The 21,754-nt window shown below is 40.8% G+C and overlaps 2 protein-coding genes across 8 annotated transcripts in view; one reads left to right on the forward strand and one right to left on the reverse strand.

Annotated features, from left to right (window-relative positions):
• Positions 1 to 1,958, reverse strand: part of slf1 (SMC5/6 complex localization factor 1) — a 33,529-nt gene extending 31,571 nt beyond the window's left edge. The window contains exons 1-2 of one of the 5 annotated variants that reach the window (XM_006784089.2): positions 1,914 to 1,958; positions 920 to 1,043 (exon numbers count right to left, since the gene is read on the reverse strand). In XM_006784089.2, the coding sequence (XP_006784152.2) occupies positions 920 to 1,030 (111 nt within the window). In that variant the 5' untranslated portion in view covers positions 1,031 to 1,043; positions 1,914 to 1,958. Of the gene's footprint in view, positions 1 to 919; positions 1,078 to 1,284; positions 1,411 to 1,448; positions 1,761 to 1,913 lie in introns of those variants that run through there. The other 4 variants (XM_006784087.2, XM_006784086.3, XM_006784085.3 and 1 more) reach the window with 4 other exon arrangements.
• A 31-nt stretch (positions 1,959 to 1,989) lies between these two features.
• kiaa0825 (KIAA0825 ortholog) overlaps positions 1,990 to 21,754 on the forward strand; it is a 117,477-nt gene continuing 97,712 nt past the window's right edge. The window contains exons 1-7 of one of the 3 annotated variants that reach the window (XM_035905234.2): positions 1,990 to 2,124; positions 2,235 to 2,351; positions 8,244 to 8,380; positions 15,561 to 15,729; positions 16,079 to 16,273; positions 16,394 to 16,579; positions 16,716 to 17,040. In XM_035905234.2, coding sequence (XP_035761127.1) covers positions 8,250 to 8,380; positions 15,561 to 15,729; positions 16,079 to 16,273; positions 16,394 to 16,579; positions 16,716 to 17,040 — 1,006 coding nt within the window. In that variant the 5' untranslated portion in view covers positions 1,990 to 2,124; positions 2,235 to 2,351; positions 8,244 to 8,249. Of the gene's footprint in view, positions 2,352 to 2,523; positions 2,548 to 8,243; positions 8,381 to 15,560; positions 15,730 to 16,078; positions 16,274 to 16,393; positions 16,580 to 16,715; positions 17,041 to 21,754 lie in introns of those variants that run through there. The other 2 variants (XM_035905233.2, XM_006784091.3) reach the window with 2 other exon arrangements.

Consider the following 21,754-nt stretch of genomic DNA (forward strand, 5'->3'; position numbering starts at 1 on the left):
TCCACTTTTGCAGAAAGACTGCACATGCTGAAAGCACATCTTTTGGTCAGATGAGACAAAACCAGGGCTCTCTGGCCAGAGAGACCCTGCTTATCCTTGGAGAAAGAAGGGTGAGGCATACAACCCAAAGAACACTATCCCCAAAGTGAAACACGGTGGTGGGAGTATTATGCTGTATGCTTCAGTGCGTCCTGAAGTGGGAATCTCATCTCGTGAAAGGAATCATGAAAAAAAGGATATGAAGATTTTGAAAGAAAACCTTAAGCAGTCAGCAGCAGAACTGGGTCTGGTTTGCTGCTTCGTCTTTCAACACAACGACGACGCAAACCAAAGGTCAAAGTTAGCGCTATTGACTGACCTGCACAAAGGTCTAATAATTTTAACCCTGATAGTTTTGGGGTTTTGTGCAATAATTTTGGTTCTGTGTGTGAAATAAGATCCAAAATAAAACTAGGATGCTTGGAAAAGCTGTATTAAAAAAGATCCTTGCTGTTTAACAACACTTGAATTGAAATTCTTCATATACACTAATAGTTTTGTTCTCATTTGTGTAGAGGGATAATCAAAGCAATATATAAATATAAAAATACAATTGAAAACTTTACTTGGACTGTCAAGATAAAGACACAGAACACAGACTTCCACAGAACTAATTAATGATTGACAGCAAGCACAGCAAGTAATTCATTCAGTCAGCTACTTTAGGAACAAGTGCATTTCTTTTTTGATTGGTGTCTAAATACTTTCATCATTACTTTAGTTTATGATTAGTCTCTAACTATTATGTTTTCTTACATCGCATAGGCTAAACACATCAGGAAGAAATATGAAATTATTCACAAGCTGAAACCCTTCAGCTTGGGCACAAGTGCACGTGGCATTTCCCTAAAATCTACTGAGGGATCTCAATCTTACTCACTGAGCCACCAATGTATTTCCCATCCAGCTGCTGAATTCCCTGGATCAGAACTCTCTTCTCATCGCGGATTTTGATCCCAGAAATCTGGAAGACGTGTGTGCAGGTGTCCATCTTCGTGAAGAAACTGAAGAAGAGCCAAAATGAAGTACTTCGTTAAACTGTAGGAGACAATAAGTTATGATAGATCGCATCATTCATTGGCCAATCTAATGTTGCAGTTCTTGTTTGACTAGATGACTTAGATTGTTTTCACGATAAGCTTTCACTGTTGGTACATCAGGAAGAACAATGTACTGTTCAAACTGCACATCAAGAATATTAGCTTAGCTAGTTTACAAAATTCATCAAACAAAGTCAATACTTACACAGATCGTGACAAAATTTTATTCAGTTGATAATTAACTAAGGCTTGCTGGCATATCATTTGCTTTGCAGCGTCAGAGTAGACTAACTAACAAGAAAAAAATATCAGTTCTTTTCTATTCAATAAGTAATGTCAACTGTTTTAATGGCACAGCTGATCAAGTACCTCGGTCATACCACCAGTGGTAACTTCCAATTACACCCGGGCGCGCCAAACTCTTGTCACTGACAAAAACATCCAACAAAGTGAATAAACTTCGACCAGTGTGTGGCTACTTTATCCGAAGCTACATTAACCGTCCCAAACAAAAATCCATGGCGCATTCGCTCTTTAGTGTGGATAAATGTTCAACATAACGGCCAAACGATAAGTTTAATGAGAAAAATTACACGCGAGTACACCACCCAATTTGCAAGGTTGAGCAGTTTTATGAAATCCAATTGTTTTGGAAAGACAGGGGGGGATCTCTCATATCGTAACATTTTTAACATGCATTCTCAATAACAAACGGCTATATACTTGATTTAAAAAAGACGTCAGAATATATTAAATATATGTTTTAAATAAAACATCATCTTCGATATGTAAAAATTATGCTATTAATTCCCGAAGGCGAAAGCGTTTCCCCACCATTTGATTCGTCAGTTGGAATTTCCCACCGAGCGGAAGTTTTCATAGAGCTACTTCCGGGTTGTTGTCACGGACGCTTTCAGTCCCCGGAAATCACCAAAAAATAACTAGATGTTGTGCAGCAGTGGTTGAGTAACGGGGCTATTTTATCGATAGATAACCAATAAAAGTGACATGCGACTTCTGCCATATCGGCTGCCCGGGAAACTGTGTACATAAACTGCTTAGTGCAATATTTGGTGACAGCGGTAGATATCCTGTCATAGTAATGCAATATCATATTTTTATTGGCTGTTGAATTGTCTCTGTTTTTGTTATTAGCTACAAATAGTTGTCGCAGACAGATATCAGCATGAAGTGACTACAAATGATGTCGGTCACATTTTCCCCGCCGGTAATGGATTAACACCGGATGGATTAAGTAAGAGCTTTTGTAAGGTAGGACACGCATAACATGCAACGCTGAGTGAGTCGAGTGGTTTCATTCGGGTTTCTTTTGTTTTATACGACACACGAAACGGCTTTTTAAAGATACAGATGAACTGTCAAAATAAGCAAACGCAGTACCACTTCCTTGCATGCGGTGAGCTTAGAGGTCTGTGTGTGGCTGTATGGCAGGAACTACGACAAGCAGGTAAAAGTCAACAGTCTCAGCAGGGCCTGTCTGTATTCTTTGTGGTTTTATTTCATTATCAAAACAACAATATGGCTAAGTCTTTGCTTTGTAATCATAAAATTATCATTAATAGCGAGGGGAAGAATCATTAATTGATAAATGTTTTGGCACAGTTTGGTTTTAGTGTGTTAACTGGTTACAGTTGCTTATTTTGCTTTTAGATGAGGTTTTATAAATATGATAGGCAGTCTTTATCCCTTTCTTTTGTTGTATGGATGAAATTATTAGGATGTAAAAAAAAAAAAAAAAAAAAAAGTCTGATCTGGAAGGTCAGAATGTGTCAGTGCTTGGCCAAACACCCCCCATAAAGAACAAGTGACAGTGACCAGCTCAACTTTTTTGGTGATAAGCTTTTATCTGTTGAATCCTGGAAATGAGTCTTGTAACATTTACAAACCCAATCTGAACAATCGGAAAACTGTGTGAAATGTCAATAAAAAAACAGAACGGAAAGATTTGTAAATCACATAAACCCACATTTTTGTTTTATGAAAGAGCATAGAAAACATATCAAATGTGAAACTGAGAAATGTATCATTTAAAGAAGAACGAAAAGGTCAGTTTGAATTTGATGACATCAACACATTTCAAACAAATTTGGTACAGGGTCATGTTCATGTGTAGCATCCCCTCTTCTTTTAACAACAGTCCATAAATGTTTGGGAAATGATGAGAGATGCTGGACTTTTGGGAGAGGAATGTTGTCCCATTCTTATCTGACAGAGAATTCTGGCTCAACAGTCTTCTTTGTTGTATTTTTTTATTTCATTATATGCCAAATGTTTTCAGTTGCTGAAAGACCTGGTCTGCAGGCAGTTCAGCACCCAGATTCTTCTATTATGAAGTCATGTTGTTGATGTCATAGCTGCAGTATGTGGTTTTCTTGTGGTTAGGGTTTGGGACATATGTTGGTCTAAAATGTGTATATATACCTTTCAGAATTACTGGTGCCTTTCTAGATGTGTAAGCCAATTCTATAGGTCAATTCTAATGGATTGGATTTATATAGCACTTTTCAAGGCACCCAAAGCGCTTTACAATGCCCTGCAATCCCCTCTGGCCAACACCAGTAGGCAGTAGGTGAAGTATCTTGCCCAAGGACACGACGACCAGGACAGAGAGCCCGGGGATCGAACCGGCAACCTTCCGATTACAGATACGCTTCCCAACCCCCTGAGCCACAGTCGCCCCATCAATTCTATCGCCAATATTAGTACCAATTCTATAGGTACTAATGCACCTCCATAACAGCAGACATACAGGGCTTTGCAGTTAACATTGTTCTGTGAAGATAGTGAAGATAAACAGGAAAGTAGAGAGAGAGAGGGTTAGGACACGGTGCACAGGTTGGACTCAAACTTGGACCTGTGCCCAGCACTCCAGTGAGTTGGCATGTGGTCACCTGCTCACCCACTGAGCTAAAGGGGCATCCGAGGAACAATTCTCTGAAACTTCACAATTTGTACACAGAGTTTTTTGCAGATTGGTGAATTTCTGCTCATCTTCTGAGAGACTCTGCTTCTCTCCGACGTTCATTTTATACCCATTCATGTTACTGAACTGTCGCCAGTTAACCAAGCTGGTTGCAAATTTTCCTTTTTCTTTTTAGTATCATTTACTTTGCTAGCTTTCTGTTGCCCACATCCCAACTTTTTTTTTTAAAGAGATTTTTGCCATCAAATTCAAAATTAACGTATATTTTTACTTGAAATTGTACATTAGACCAGTTTAAACACGTGTTATTTCCTGTTTTCTACTGGGAATAAAATATGCTTTATATGATTTATAATGCACTGAACAGAGTTTTTGTTGGGATCCAGAACAGCAATTATTATCATTATTGTTATTATCAGAGGTCAAATGTGACATAATATTAAATGCAAACTATAATGTGATATTCAGTATCATTTCCTAAATATTGCCCACAAAGATAAAGATAAAAGACATTGAAAGTTTGACCTTATTTGATGTTGAAGAAGAGGTTAGAGGTCCAAAGTAACTTGATATTTAGAATCCCCGTATATCATTCCCTATTTTTTTTTTTATATTATGTTGTCAATTCAATCAATGGCACTAAGAAACCATTTTAAATAGCTCTGTATAGCAATATAATGTTCACCTTCAGATCAGTCTATTGACCTTGAAGGAGAGGTCAGCAGTCAAATGTAACGTGATATTTTAAATCTTTATGTTGTAATTTCTATAGATTTACGATACACACAACACTTGTAAGGATTATAGTTTATATAAGGCCTTATAGAAGTTATAAGGCTTTTTGTCAATTTTCAACCAGTGAATCATTAAGTTGAACTTGAGGACCTTGGTGGATGTAAGCCAAATTGTAATAGATTGTTAACATGACTCAACTCTACACCGCTACAAAGTTTAATCAGGATTCATTCAAAACTTTTCAAACTGCCGTGTTTACAGACAGAATAACCTGGGCTTGCAAATGCTACCAAAAGAAATAACCTCTTTAGGGGAGGTAATAGTAATAATCCTCATCATCATCTTTTCAGTTCATTTTCTCCGTCTGAAGATTGTCATTACATGCCTTTTTTTCTTAAGTCTGACAGCCACTTTTCTGAGTCGCTTCCAGACCTTTTAAAGGAGGAAGCTGGCCCAGTGGGTTTCATCGTTTATTACACTTCTCTCAGCTTCTGAGGTGGGACCCAGTTTATTAGGGATTTACAGATGTGCGACCCTGGGTATGTTTAAGGGAGTAAACCATGATGATCCAGCTTCTATCAGTTAGAACCAGGTTTTATTGGAGCCCCAGTTGACAAACTGACATTGGAAAACGTAATCAACAATAATTCTGATAAATGATCATTTATCTATGAGTTAAAAAGTGGTGTAAAAGCAAAAGCAGTTGCTAGTACTAACCTCTCAAAGGAAATGATTTCCCATGTTTGTTTGTTTTTTTACTGCAACATATATCAACCAGTTTTAATCATTTGCATTCATCCAGTTTAAATCATATTAATTTATTTACTTTTGTCTCATTTTTATCCTCTGTACAGTAATCATTTTCCAACATTCAGTCTTTTTGTGCATGAGCACTAAATGCATCTTTAGGATCGGAGTATTTAAGTTTGCTGAACTCATGGCATTTGCAATAAGCTAAGATATATGATCTGCTCCAGTGTCACAATATTGTCTTTTTTTTTTTAAAGGGTTGTAATTGACTCATTGCTCAGGGTACTTTAATACTGCTGAATGATGGTAACTACTCAACAAAACAACAACAAAAACGAGTAATATTTGGTCGTCGAGGAGATTGGGAAGTCATGTATTATTCATTCCCTCTGTGTAGGCTAATCACATAGGCATTTTTTAGGTTGAGGAAAAAGTTGTTGCGTTCTGAAATCTGGATGGTTTAACACAGCATATTTTAGGAAGATATTATATCCACATATTTCCCTATAGCAAAGACAAAAGTGACCGATACATTTTTACAAGAGTTGTGCCTCTTACTTACAAAGCCAGTGATAAAGTAGCCAGTCAAGATCATGAGTCAAAATCCAAGTAATGTAGAGGGCCACTTGGTTGCACTGTAACAGTGAAGCAGTGGCCTCCTCTGGGTATTAATGAGATAGTTCTCAGCACTAGTGTGATCTTAGATTATGCACCTGTTTAATTTATTATGTTTCCTTTAAAGCAGACTGTTAGGTACCCTCTTTAAAATAATGTTGACTTTAACTTGACATGCTCTAAGTGGTTTTAAAGCGGCAGCCTGGGGGATACGCTGCTAAATATTTCAGGACAAACTCATTACTGTAAATGGGCCTGTGTGTTAGCCTAGCTGGGTTAGACAGGCAGCAACAAGAGAGATTGGACAGTGATGTGTGTGTGTGTGTGTGAGAGAGAGAGGGAGAGTGTGTTTCCTATCCTGGTCTAATAGCTGTGGATTTGATGTCTCGAGCAGGCAGCATTTCATTGCTTGGCCCTGTTGTCCCTGTTGCAATGCTGCGAAACACACAGGGGCTCCTCCAACATCTGCTTTCTAAAGAGCTAATGACAAGACAATGGAGACTGGATGATTTAAAGTATAGTACTAATGAGGCCCTGTGTGATGCCTGGTGAATCCTAACACACACACACCTACATGTACACACTCACGCTTAAGATAACAGATGATATTATGGCAGAACAGGAGGTAGACACCCAGCAGACATAAAGTGAGGACATTCAGACCCTCTGTCCATCTGTCTGTCTATCCTTTTAGCACCTGAAAGGAAGCACGGTAGTGTAGAAAGCGCAAACACACAAAGAAACTATTCAAATTCACTCACATACACACACTATCTTGCTCAGTCTATATAATTACAATGTTGAGTTCCTAATCCGTGGATTGAAAATCCTTTTCTCTTTTAGCAGTGACTGGGCATAGACCCCCCTCTCAGTCAGTGGCGCAGAGGGAGCGTGATGATGAGGGGAAGCAGTAAGAGAGAAGAAGAGAGGGAGAAATAATAAAGGACAAGCTTAACTGGTGAGGCTGTCAGCAGAGGAAAATAATATTTGTCCAGCTGGACAGGCCTCCCTTTGTGCAGGCTAAATGAATGTTGAGCTTCCTGTCTACTCTGTCAGGGAGAGTGGCATAGACTGTACGCAGCAGCGAAGACGCAGAGCGGAGTGCAGGGAGCTGTTTGGAGTTTGACAGGGATTATTAAAATCAGAGCAGATGACGAGGACGGGGCGAGAGGCGGAGTGTGAGAAAGCCAAATTGACACAGACACTCTCCATTACCTTCCACTTGACTCGTGCTGATGACAATGTTGATATGAGACCCAGCAGTGCGGCACTGCCGTGGGATTGGCTGTTAGCATGAGCATTAAGCACCACAGGGTGGAGGTGGGGGGTGGGAGGGTGGCCCCGCAGTTCCAGGAGAGACCATAGGAGATGAGTTGTTTATTTAAAGCCTTGACTGAAGAGCATCTCACCTCATTGTTTATTTATTTGTTCTTTTTTTCCTCTGCTAACTTACTGTAGTGTCAGTAGGTGGAAATGGTTAGAGGCTCAGGCAATGCATTTTGATCAGGAGCCCTCCAACTGCAAATGATTTTTCTGAGAAAAAAGGGAGGGGGGGCTGTTTCTTGTTGATAACAGACTTCCCCTTGTTTCAGGTGTTTCAGGTGAAATTGATTTGAGCCTCTTAATAAGACTTCTGTTTGAGGAAATTTCAAATTAGATCACATGAGAGTCTGCGCTGGGTGTACAGGATGTGTGCGCCGCTTCTCAAACAGCTGCATTGATACAACACTCCAGATCATGCGGTTGATTGATGTCAATCTACACTGCTGATTCAATCCTGACACCAGTGAAGCCTTGTGCCTTATTTTGTTTTATAACCTGGTACAGATCTTTTTCTTTTTTTACATAACCTGTCCTATGGGACAGTTTATCAAGCAGAATCATAGTCTGAATGTTTTGTCGACTCCCTATAGGCCCTTTTGTTAGTCTTTTAAAATTTTATTTATTTATTTATTTATTAAAATTATTCTCCGAGTGAGTATGATGCCAGGTAAAGGCCAGGTTGCTGAAAGACAGGAGAAGAAGGCAGAGGAATAGAAAGAGAAAAGGGACAGAAAGTGGGGTGTGTACACTGGTAAACATATAATGTGGTGATAAAGAACGCTTTCCCTATCTTACAGAGCACTATGGAGTGGCCAGAGGACTTTGCTGAAGACCATGCCTTTGTGGAGCTGCTGGTTCCAGGTGTTTCCAGTGATCTGGACTTTGAACAGCTTATGAAAGACACAGAGGAGAAGCTCAATCTCAATGCCAACAGGTGAGTCAGAGTCGCAGAGGGCTCGACTTGATATAGTTTCCTGATCTTTATCACCGCAAACATATGTTGTGAATTTCACATCACCCAGACACTTTACACCCCTTTTTGTCACCCCAGATAATAATAACAGTGACATTTTAAGTTGGTTTATTTGTGACGGAATATTTCCTGTGAAGCGTTCCTTTTCTTTCTGTGGATGGCAGGTGAAGTGCAGGAAACCCAGTGCTATATATTGGTCAGATTAGTATTACAATAAAAAAGCACCGCAGTAAAGTATTTTTTGTGAAGTTTTGATTGATAACAGTACTTCAGACATTGGATGTTTTTCACATATATTCATGTGAAAAACAACGTTTTCACAAGGCTCTATACAGTTCTGTGACAAAATGCTACAACAGTATGAATTAAGTAAGTAGCGGCAGGTGCCTCTAGTTAAGGGTGTTTTAATTTTATAAAAGCTGAGGTTTTGTAAGGTGTGTATTAAAACAATGCCAAAGTCTTCCCAGAACTTAGTGTCCCCGCAAATTGCCGTGTTCAGATGATGCAATGCTCAGAAGAATTACAAAGAACCCAAAGCTATATCTCAGACTCTACAGTCCTCAGTTAGCATGTTTAATGTTAAAGTTCATGATACTACAATTTAAAAAAAATAAAGACCTAACAAGTATGGCTCGTTTGGAAAGATCACCAAGAGAAAGACTCTTCTCTCTAAAGAGAACATGCTAGCACACCTTAGGTTGCAAAGTTGCAACTGAACAAACTGCAAGACTTCTGGAGCAATGACCTTTGACATAACACAGTGTCACGTTTGGGAAAACACCAACAGAGCATGTCAGTACAAGCACATCATACCAACTGGCTTGTTTTGTAGTCATGTCTGGGCACATTGCAGTCATTGAGTCAACAGTGAATTTCCCTGTATACCAAAATATTCTTGAGTCACATTTGAGGCCATCTGTCTGACAGCTAAGGCTTGGCCCAAATTGGGTCATACAACAGGACAATGGTCCCAAGCACACCAGCAAGTCTACTACAGAATGGCTGAAAAACAAAAGAATCAAGGTGTTGCAATGGCCCAAGCCCAGACCTCAACCTGACTCGAACACTGTTATGAACAAAAGCAACGCTGTAAAGAAATGCAGGCCTAAATGACTGAAAATGACACAAAAGGATTACTTGACGTTAACGCTGCTCAAGTTGGTTTTATAAGCTACTGAACTATAAGGTGTACTTACTTTTCATAGGATTATATGTAGAATTTGATCTCTCAAATCTCTAATGTTCAGTTATTAATGACTGCCTCTTACTTAAGGTGGGATTGTTTTTTTCTGATTGCATGCATGTTGGCTGCACAGATAAGAAAGCAGTAGTGGAGACTCAATCTGGTTATGGGCACAACATCACATGGCTTATGACAGTGTTTCCTATGATGGCGTTTTTTTCTTCATCTTATTACACTCTAACCTGTCTGTTTCATATTTTTACTAGACATTTTACACCGTTTAATACTTGAAGGGGGGATGGTAAAAGGATTCAGTGGCTGCGTGCTAATGCAGAAATCTCTGCCTCTAAAATACCTCCCATTAAAAGATCACAGTTGTGTGCGTGTTTGTGTCTGTGCTTGTCTGTGTGTATGTTTTAGCTGGTTGCAACAAAATCAGATTTTGTGGTTATATCCACAGATGTATAACGCAGCATCTGTTGCAAGATTGGTAAACAGTGGCAGCCGTGTGGAGGAGTTAAATGACAGATTATCAGTGTGGCTGTGTGTTCTCGAATCTTAAATACAGTAATTAAATCCACACTCTGATTACAACTGTGAAACTAAAGTAAATAATTCACACAACAGAACAGGAAAAAAACGAGAGCTGATAATGATTGTCTTATTACTTTGTAGTCGGGAATTAAATCTGACCAAGATGCACCACTGTATTGTAACTTGCTTTCTGATTCAGTTTTAATTAGATGCTCTAATAACACATGTAAATGTGGTTTGTGACTACTGGATGCGATGTCTTTGTCAACTTAAATGATATAGTTTCTAACATTTTAATTCTGTCTCTGTTCATTATTGAGGGGATTATTGTATTAAGGGACACCTTTCAAAGTTTATATCTTCTCCAAAAATTCAGGTTTGTTTTATAAATTCTTCTTAATTATACAGTAAGAGCAGTTTGGTCATTATATATGGCAGAAATGCATTCCCAGGTTGTTTTTTTCTTTTATGCACTGAGGACTGAAATATAGGTATCAGTCATTTATTACAGATCCGTATAGTTGGGGAGTACAAGTAGATTGTTAAAAAGTGAGACACGGGGAAGAGAAAAATAAGAGAAATCTATATTTCAGGTCTTTTATCGTTTGTGGTGTTGTGAGGCTGAGGGCAGATGATGAAGGACAGGCTAAATGTAGCAAGTGAACAAAGCCTCACTCTGGCACCATTAGTGTCTGGGACTCATCCCTTCTTCACTCTCTCTCGCTGCCTCCCTCCCCTTTTCTCTTTTTCTTTCCTTCCTCCTTCTAAATGGGAACATAATAATTGAAGATTCCACATCTTGAAACGAAAACCCTTGGGTAGGTAATTCAAGGCTTATTACAGAAGGCCGGGCCATTTTTCTGCTTTCTAAGCATTAAAGGGTTATTTTGTGTTCCTGCAGATGGGAGAGGGATAACCATTATGAGAACAAAGCGTCCAGATAATGGAGAATGGGGCTAAAAATAAGGCAATCCTCCTCTCGCCGTGGGGGACCACTGGTCAGTATCTCTGCAAGACTGCAGCCAACTTCCTCCGAGACTACTCGTTTTCTGTCGGGACGCATCCAGGCAAATAAAATCTCGCAAGGCCTCTCGTTTGCCTTTAACTTGGGTGGGCTGCAGACATATACACACCTACACATACATCTAAAGCTCACTTACCTGCTGCCTAATTGATTTATCAGTGTCTGAGACAAATTGCGGAAGTAGAGGAAAGGAAAGGAAAATTGGGAGGCAGAGGAAACAGAGCTGCCTTCACCCTTGAAGGACTTAAGCCCATGTATGGGTCAGAATGACTGGCTTGTTCCCAGTTCTCAGATGTCAGAGATTTGCCTAAGAGCTGCTGTTTAATTGAAGGAGAGTAAGATAGGCTGACAACAGAGCTGGCTCCCCCAAATTGAAATGCTGTAATCCATTAGTTTTCATCAGATGGGACAGTGCAGGGATGGGTGTGTGTTGCCGGATGGAGCAGGCCACCAGGAAAAGACCTCTAATGAAGTGTCAGCACAAGCACTGAGACTCCAGACAGGCCTCTAGTTTCACACGGGCAAGGCAAATGACTCTCACTAATCACTTGCCAATCTTGATCAGGGTAGAGTATCAATACTTTTACATTTAATTCTTGGTGTGTGTGTGATTTTCAATGCGTGTGCATACCAAAGGAACTGAAAACGTGCCACAGTAGAATATCGTGCAACGTTCCTTTTCAGTGAACAAAAATACTAGTCCTCAATGTATGTCATTGATTTTGTGTTAAGCTCTGTGTGACACGTGTGTTAAGTTAGTATATCACCTATATCAGTTCTCCGGTGTCATGGGTAGGCTGTGTGTCTTGGGGGATGACGGCTGAAAACACTAAGTGGGCAACAGACTGGGCCAAGACGGGATTCGTTTTCAGCCTGTTCATTCAAGCTCATTCACTCCTTTTCCCCTTACAGAATAGGCCCCTTTGATGGGGGAGATATTTAGTTCTCAGGCGGCTGGTTTGGCACTGACTGGAGCTGGGGCTTATTTGAAAGGGATCTTCCTGCCCCCGTTGTCTCCATCCCCCACCTCCTGTAGGCAAACGGAGGGGAGCGGAGCACGACAGACAGACGGCCCCACAGCAGCCCACCCACACTAAATTAATTCTGACAAGAAACTTAAGATAACGTCAAAGCGCTGACTAATCGCAGGATTGGGTTTCTGTAAGTCACGGAGCTGTGAAATGTGCCATCATATCTAATAAAAGACCTCCAGTTGCTCCCTTTCTCTCTCAGCGGTGGTGAAGGTTGGCGGGTGTTGACTATCTCCCTGAACTAGACTGAAAAACAATTAAATTTCACTTCAGCAGTAACAGTGCAAGTGTGTGTGTTTGTGTGTGTGTGTTTGTCAGTTAGGGTAAGATGATTGACATATTTGTCAAGAGGCCTAAAGAATTCTTTCCTCCTAGTTTCCTCTGCCTCCTTTCTCATTCTCAGGGTCTTTTGTTGAGTTCTGCTCTGGCGTTTTTGCCATTAAGGGTTCGTCCATTGTTGTCTTTACACAGATGGTTGAGTGGTTTTATTTTCTGTGACTTCTCTGTTTTCTACCCATTTCTGCCTTCCTCTTCTCTCATACTCTTTCTGTCTCTTTCCTCACCGTCCAAGCTGCCGGCAGTGGAAGTCATCAGGTTTGGAGCTAATCCTGCCAAGTTGATTAGGCTGCAGGTAGCATTCACACCAGTGGCCAAAAGGTCATCACATTGTAGAAAGCTGGATGGACTTCTTGACACAGACCATCCACATTGACTTTATGACTTAGAGCACAAGGCCTTAAGGAGGGGTAATTGAAAGGCGAAAGTAAAGAAAAAAAATTAGGAAAGTAAGAGTGTTGAGGGGAGAGAAAAGAAAAAGTAGAAATGGAGAGAGAAAAAGGCTACGGAGTCAAGCCTTGAAAATGTACTCGGAGAGCAGGTGTATTTGCTGTAGCTATTAGAGCATGCTTTTCTTGGGTGAAGGCAAGAGTGAGGTGATGAAGAGGGGAACTGGGGAAAAACTTGAAGCCTAAGAGCAATCCTCCCCCCGTCTCAGTCTATGGCCTTATATTGGTCAAGCATGTCTGTCAATCACACTGATATATATACTGCATGTGTATAGCAAGAACGAGTCCAAGGCTATCTAAGTAGAAAGTTCAGTCTACTTACATTTTTGTGTTACATGAACTGAAGAGTTGGTGAGCAGTGAGCTACAGATGGACAGCCATTTGAAACCTTCTGTCTATGTTGAAGTCCTGATGGGGAGCCCTGAATGAACATCCATGTTTATGACTTACCATAAACACACATACAATGCTCTCTGAAGCCATTTAATCTACAGCAACTGTTCCGAGAGTTATTTAAAACAGAGAAAAGTAAAGGGTTGTTATTTGAAGTCCACTGTATCCAGAACTGCTGCTTATCAGGAACTCACTGCTATATTTTCCCTTGAGAAAGAAAAGCCAGAGGTCTCGCACAAACAAACCAGCATTTCAGCACTCCATTGTGTTGTTTAAAGTGATGTATACTAATTTTACACACAGCGCCATGGGCAGTTCGGTGTTTTGCTCGGACCTTGCTGAAGCTGTGTTTTACAACCAGTGAGCTTTGGGCAAATGCAGTGAAGAATTGTAGCACTCACAGTCTGTCACAAGGCAATGTTTTTTCTATGGAGTAAGCGTTACCTAGAATCACACACAGAGACACATGGTAAGGTGAAAGACTTGCTACACATATGTAGAACTGACAGTTCTACATATGTGTAGCAAGTATTTTCTGGTATCAGATCTCTATAAACATACAAAAACGGCACTTTATAATCAGGGTTTCTGTCAGTGGGCACATTGGTGTCAAGAGAATAAAGTGAAATGCATCATCTGGCCTGCCTAAAGACGAAAAGAATGCGAGAGGAAGGTAGTTAACGAGAGCGAGAACAGTATCATCAGGCAGCTTTCAATCTACAGGATGGCAGTTTGTAACAGTCTATAACATTTTATCCCCTTGCGTTTTTCCCCTCTGAAACGAAAATGTGTCAGATTGAACGGTTATTTAATGTGTTGCCATTGTAAGACATCTGGATGTGTTCATGGCCCAGGAGCGGGCAGGAGGCACTTTATAGTCCCCGGTAGGGGATGAGCTGAGCTGTCTGATGGGGAAATTGCACTTTGGCTTTGTGTCATGTATACTAACACACATACAAGCATATGTGCACGTGTCTGAGAGACAGAAGTATAGGTGTGCAAAAAATATATATATATTTTACTTGTTTCACTATATTTATCTTTTATGGCACGGGAAGTACTAGATCACATAGTCATGCATTTCAAATTTATCTCTCAAAAGTCCCAAAGCAATTACATTGACACCAAGATATGCCATTATTTAATCATCAACCCTGTGATTCATACTTTTTTTTCTTTATATGAATTTCTTACTTGGTTTTTTTTTCGTCAGCTAGTGGATTTCCAGATGATTTGTTCAAGCTCTACTACCACTATATGCACTACTACATACATTCACAAAGCCTTGAGCCCAAGCTCAACTATGAATACACAATCAAAAATGAACACAATAGTGGCATTCACAACAGCATACATGCTTAATTATGCAGGTATGTAGTTGTACGCACACACATGCACACAGATATATATGCATTGATTTGCATGGAAATGACTAAACATGTCGAGCCCAAAGATGTCATTTCTAATCCGTCACATTAAAGAGGAAACTGAATAGCTGATGCCGTCTGTTAAAATCAAAAGAGCGATGTGTGTGTGTGTTTGTCTGTGTGTGTGTGTGTGTCAAGGGAACAAGTAAGACATGAGATTGCAAGAACTGTGTGCCTCAGATGCCTGCCAATGTCTGTAATGCCACTTCACACCAGATGCTTAGCACACACTTGCACACTGATATATCGATGTCTGTGTTCATTACTGTTGATGCTTCTGTATGCGTCTTCTCACAGCAGAGACACTGAATAGGAGTGAGGGAGAGCCAAATGTGACGTGCTGTGTAGGTCCGTGTGTATTTTTATCATCGAGTCTTTTTGTTTGTATCACTGCTGCGTTGACATATTTTATGCATTGTTCCTGCGTGCTTATGGTGTAGCACCAGCTTTTGAGTATGGTTCAATGATTGTTTTTGTTTAAATGTCTCAAAAGTCACCTGTGAAATTGAAGATGCCTTCCCAGATGATCTTGACTGTAACATTTTGTCCAGTCACAAATTTGAGACAAAATTGAATTTATAAGGTTGCATTTTTAAAAGTCTATTTCATTTCTTTCTGTTTTGCTGGTTAAAATCTATTTTTCATCCATTGTCTTAAATTTAAGGTTACTTTGGTATGTTTTTTATTCTTGTACTTGGAACCTCTGTATGGTTTTATAGTCCTTAGCTCTCTGATTTCTGTAATATATCTTTTTTTGTGCTCAGCATTGAACAGCAGCTGAAGGAACTCCAGGCTAAAATAGGAGACTCCCGCACAGCAGAGCGTCCACTGAGTCCCACAGAGTGGCTGCAGTGGTTCTCCCTCAAAACACAACAGAGTGTGAGGCCTGTTACCCAAGGACATCAAGAGCTTATGGACTTCCTCAGAGCTCTGGTAATGCATCAAAATCCTAATGACTCGTTATTATCGTCATCATCGTCTCCAGCTATTCTTTGTAAACATTTCACCAACAATCTGTAACACATAATTTCTCTCTGAAATGAGAAAGCTGGATGTCTGATAACTTATCGTGATCATAATCATTTCATCGTTTGTGATCTCAAATCCCACTTAACTCCGGTGTTTTTCTGTTATGAAATTTCCAGCTATCTGGTAAGGGTTAGGGTTTGTTTATGAATAAGCGGTTAAGATTAGAAGACGCTCATACTGCACTGCCCTGTCTTCAGGTATTTTTCCTCTTTCTCTTGTGAAATTAAAATCTTAAATGATCTATTCCTTTCAGCAACAGTACCTGAGATCTGAAGAAGAGTCGAAAGAAGAGGTGACGCTTCAGCTACTGCTGAATCTGTCGTCCCAGTGCGGTATTTGCTTCCCCTGTAACCACTCTTCTTCATCCCCACTTTCGTCTCTTCATTCTCAACTGACTGCCTCCTCCATCCAGCTGGTACATACAGTCAGAGAAGACGCTTCATTAGAGGTAATGCACCATTTATTATCCATTTCGCTGTTTCCGTACAGACTAATTTAATGTCTTATGGGCTGATGAATTTCACGTGTACTTACTGTTTTTTCTTTTAATCTTTAATCTTTACTTAAGATTCAGGAGGTGTGGGATGATGTGCGACTCCGACTCAGACGCTACTTGATGGACCAACTGTTTTCCCGTAGTCCAGAGCTTCCTGGACCTCGACAAACAACCGCTCTGTCCATCCTTGAACGGGTTCAGTGTCTGCAGCAGATGTTCTTTCTTTATCCCGAGTCAGAGGTGCTGCAATTTTACCAGGTACACTAAAATAAGAAACGATTTCCATTTTTCAGTTCATATAAATTCCAAATGAGTAGAGGGTGTTCACTTTACATGCATGTCAAAGGCACTGCTAATCTTACACAGACATAATATTTTGTTTTTGTGTATCCAGGGCCTAAAACGGCAATACGTGCTGGGTATTGTGCACTCCACCCTGTCCACCAGTCAAATTGGTGAGACTGGTTTTGACAGGCTGGCTATGGGTTTCTGCAGCATGGTGCCGATTCTGACTCAAGCCCTCAAAGAGGAGCTCCACGTCCTTTCAGGACTAGCAGAACCACACACGATCCTTGGTTTTATTAATGAAGCCTACCTCAATACAGTGGCCACAGAGTTTGCCTCCCTGATGGAGAGAGAATGTGAGACAGCTCACAGAGACAACACTGCCCCGAGCATCAAGACAAAAAAGTATTCAGTCAAATCCCGGGCAACTGTAGGTAAGCATAATTTTTTTTTCTAAATGTTTTTACATTCATTTATTCTTTGTCCTCTTTCTGTCGGTAGCAGAGTACATTTAGTTTATTTAGCCTTGTTGCTGTTTCTTTCACGTCTGCCTTCTTTCCACCTGCTTCTCATTGTAACCCAGCAGGGGTGATTCTCTCTCTTGCTCCTCTCCGTCTTTGCTCTCCAGTGGTAGTGTGTAGTGATCTGAGCTAGAACCAAGGCCTCTGTAAGTGGCTGTCAATAACTGCTGTTCCCATTATAAATGCTTTCTTTTTACTGCACTGTTTTCTGTGTTTGCGTTCTTTGCTGCCTGCCAACAGGATAAAGAGAGGTTTACTTCCAGGACAAATATACTTTTAAACACTGTTTACTCATACTGCATTTATGACAGCAATAAGCCCTGATCTCGGAATAGTTAAGGCTTGGTCAAGGTGTGTTTAACCACTTTAATCTTTTGAACCTAAGAGAATATATGCAGTGTTACATTTGCAAAGCGCTTGATGACAGTTAAGTTAAGAGCAGAATAAGAGCAGAGTTTAACATTCTCTCGATCTTTTTACACATGCCATGGTATTTTAGAGAGAAAAGAAACCTCAAGAAGTATCTTTTAATATTTGCCACTAATATAAAATGTGTCACTTTGTTGGACAAAGAAGTAGTATTATACACAAAGACCAGAGAAGGGCAGACCTTCGCTCCCTGTGTCACCCTCTGATACTTTTCCCCTTCTTCAGCGTTCTCGTTGTTTTCTTCATCTTGGCCTATTTACAGCTCGCTGATGGCAAACATTCACAATAAAAACAAGTGTGCGAGCCATTGTTTACTTTTCACAAAAAATGGTGCACATGTCAGCTTCCCTGTGGAACAGGGGGAGAAGTACTTTTGCATCTGCGATTCTTCGACAAACACACCACCAGCTTTGCTCCCCCCCCCCCCCCCCCCCCCCCCCCCCCCCATCTCTCTCTTTCCATCTCCCTCTTTGGTTTTTACTTTCCCTCTCCTTAAACGTGAGATGAGAGGAGGGAGCCAGGATAATTGGCCATGCGTCAGTTGGGCTGTTTGATCACGTAACGCTGTGGAGGCTACACACCTACGTGCCGCTCAACAAACCGTCAAATGTAGCACCGGAGGCAGAACATGGCTCCAAAGGGAGCGAGGGACCCGTGCTGTGTAATGATGGTAAAATGGAGCAGTTTTGCCTGTGCTGGCTTTACTTATGCGTTTGTGTGTGTGTTCAACTATCAGCTGCAAGAGAGCTTTGAGGGCTACAACTGGGATTACATTTTCCTGTTGTTCATTTTTTAAGTCGTCCCCCCACTACAAAAAAAAAAAAAAAAGCTCAGGAAACCACATATCCTCTATCCAAATGCCCATGGCTTAAACTTTAACACATAATCTGCTTTCACACTTTACTGTCTATACTGTATGCTACACCCATAATTGTCAAGACAATTATGACAGCAGTAAAAAAAAAAAAGGCTCTCTATTTTCATAGGCATCCAATGACTCCTTAGATCTTTCCCTCTTCCCCTGCTGTGTTATTGTTTATTTCTGAAGAAGAAGCAGGCGGTAGGTATATTTTGATAAGAGCCATGCCTGGGAGAATCTGCGGACTCCCAGGGGAGTAGCGCTGTCTGTAGCATCAGCCACTGTCAAACCACTGAACCATTTAACAACGTTCACAGCGAGATCTGCCTCCTCTTTTAACCCCACCGACTCAAAGGCAGACTTTGACATTGTACCTAGACAGATTTAAAGGGTCTGAGCACCTCCACCTCACTGCTTTTCCTTTACTTCGTCTCTTCCATGTCCATTTTCTCACCCTTTTTCTTCTCCCATTTTCCTCCTACTTTTCCAGGTGTAATGGGGTGAACAGTGGGACTGGGGCAAGTGCGAGACAGGTTGGTTGGTCAGGAACAATACGGGCTTTAGACCTTACTAACACACCTCACTGAGTCTGTAGGGAAGTGGGTGGGCCAAGTTTAGGTGTGTGTGTGTGCGTGTAATTTTGCCAAAACAAGGCGAGTAATATTTTTTACATTTGGGAACCATTATCTACAGTTTTGATACTTTAAAAGCATTTTTCTGGGCTCTTAATGATATGATTTCTGAAAGTATATGTTGGATTGCAAATGCAGACATTTACAGTTGACACACTGTATTAGCTAAAAATTGCAACTGAAAAACTGGCAGTGTTACCAAAAGTGTTTTTGTGCAATATATTTTCACCTGTTGATTTTCATTTGAAGGTGTATGCGTGACTTTGTAAGTCAACATGTGTTCATACAAACTCTGTTTTCAGTGACCTTTCTGGAGTGTTTCTGATGTGTGTGTGAGCATACTAATTTCAGGCCTACTTAAAAAAAAACATTATCAAGAGTCATTTAATACCTCCTTTTTAAAAATGCATCATTAAATTTCCATATATGGCATCAGTAATTTACATATGTATGCATAGGAGATCCATGTTTTTGTAGGACATCAAAAGCATTCATTCTAACTTCGCTGCACGCGCACTCACAATTTTCTTCCCTAACAATCGACCACAGGGGTGAAGTCGAGGTTGTGAATTTCTGTTCAAACACTCTGCAACCCCATTCCGATAACACTGATTTAAATTCCACTTCCACTAATTTCCCCATATGACTACGTTGGCAGCTCCCTATAGATAAAAAAAGGATTGAGTTGGAACATGTATAGCAAGCACATTCACCATCACTGCAACTCCCCCCTCGTCACCCTTTCTGGCTCTTTGAACTCTTTCTTAGAGAAAGCACAGCAGCCTATTCAGCAGGGAGAGAGGTTCTGTAGTGACTCGAGATAGCTAGGCTGAGGCTAAGACTGGCATTGGAGGTGCTTGTGGGGATTGAGGCTACTTGGGAATGGCGTTTGTTAATATTTAATAAAAGCAGCTCCTCACTAGATCATATCTCTGCCTGAGTTTATATACACTGTCAGCCTGGGACGTGCACACGCATGCCTCCATGTAATTATGGGCTAGGTAGAGGGGTTTGTGTGTGTCACCGAGTACACGTGTGCACATGTCTTTGTGTAATGCTTGGAGTTTATGGATGCTGTTGTTTTTTTCTTCTTTTTTTTGTCGCTTTGTGTGTGGTTTTTTTTTTTTTTTTAATGCTCTCTTACGATCCTTGCACATGATGAGAAGCCCTTGGTTAAGAAAGTTACCAAACAGTGCAAGTGGTTGTTTACTAATCTTAATGAGAAGATCAGGGTCTTTACTCTGCGGTTGTGTTTATGTGTGTGTCTGTCATCTTCTTCATCTTCTCTAAATCATGGCTCCAGTGAAATGGCAGAAAAGAATATGTTTCATGGCCCTTGAGAATGTGTCATATGCGTGCCATTTATTTATTTTTTCCCCATTTCCTCAGAGTGGCCACAATGGCTTTTGTGTATCACTCTTGAACAGCTCAAGGATATGAACATTTTCCTGGCACCTTCTATTGAGGAAGCACAGACAAAAATGGCTGGCTTATTGAGAGCAGCCAGCGCTTCGTGATGAAGAGTCAGTGTGATTCGCTGAGGGCTTGAAAACAATGATGCGAACAAGGGCACTAAACAAGTGGGATTTAATGAAATGCTCCCATCAGGACAATACATTCTTTCGTGTTCTTCATCCAGCCCTCTCGGTTCAAGTATGCAGAGGGAGCCAGAGAAATCTTAACCTCTATCTCACTGTCACTGCAGTGCTCATCACAAAGAGAGCCAGAAACAAAATAAGACACAGAAAAAGGACACAAAAATACATTCAAATCGAAAGAAAAAGTTCGCATCTTTGTAACCACAGAAAACACCACCTCCACCGTCACAACTACACATTCTTCCTTGCAGAGCAACTTAATTGAGATATCAAACATTGCTACTTTCTCTTTATGTGAAGTGCCCGGTGGCCCCTGCTGTGCCCTGGTTGGACAGCACCCATGGAAAGGGCCACAAGAGATCACGGTGTATGTGTGTGTGTGTGTGTGTGTGTTCATGTTCGTGCTTGTGTCAGAGTATATATTGGTAAATCACGGCAGGAGGCCTCCCATAATAAGGCTGTCTGGGTGAGCAGTGGGCCGCAACTGACGAAGAGGACCCCAGCTGTCACAGGGCCTAGCAGCCGGTCCACAGTGACTTCATACTCTCCTTCTACCCAAATACACACTGAAAGGTGCACAGACGTACCCCAAGGCACCCATATGACCCTGCTTGACACCCTGTGAGATGAGCACACTAGGAGGCACGGGTACACAGAAAACACAAGCAGGAAGAGAAAGTATAGCATGGCAATAGCTCCATGTTAACAGTGAAGTGGAGCACTAACAGACTCATGCAGCTATACACCTATGACCACTGCAGGAAAAACTAACAAGGGAGTGTGCCAAATCACGTGTAGTCAGTGCTTTACTTGTACTGTTTGTTCTGCATTTAGAAGTACAATATGTGTTAAATGTGTGTTCAGGAACTGTAAACTGGGAAATGTTAACGGGTTACCACAAAGGTCAATACAGGTATATAAAGGATTTTGTTGCTACAAAGAACAGTGCTACAAAAACAAATCATGAGTCATCATTTGACTCATGATTTGCATGGAACAAAAGAAAATGTTTGCATTTTGCTTAATTCATTGCCTTTGAATGCATTGGATGTGGAGTGAAATGTTGATCTGTTCTGACAACAGCGGTTAAAATACCCGTCCTTCAAAAT

The sequence above is a fragment of the Neolamprologus brichardi genome, chromosome 12 (genome assembly GCF_056152115.1).
Source record: "Neolamprologus brichardi isolate AB-2024 chromosome 12, ASM5615211v1, whole genome shotgun sequence".
Taxonomy (NCBI): Eukaryota; Metazoa; Chordata; class Actinopteri; order Cichliformes; family Cichlidae; genus Neolamprologus; species Neolamprologus brichardi.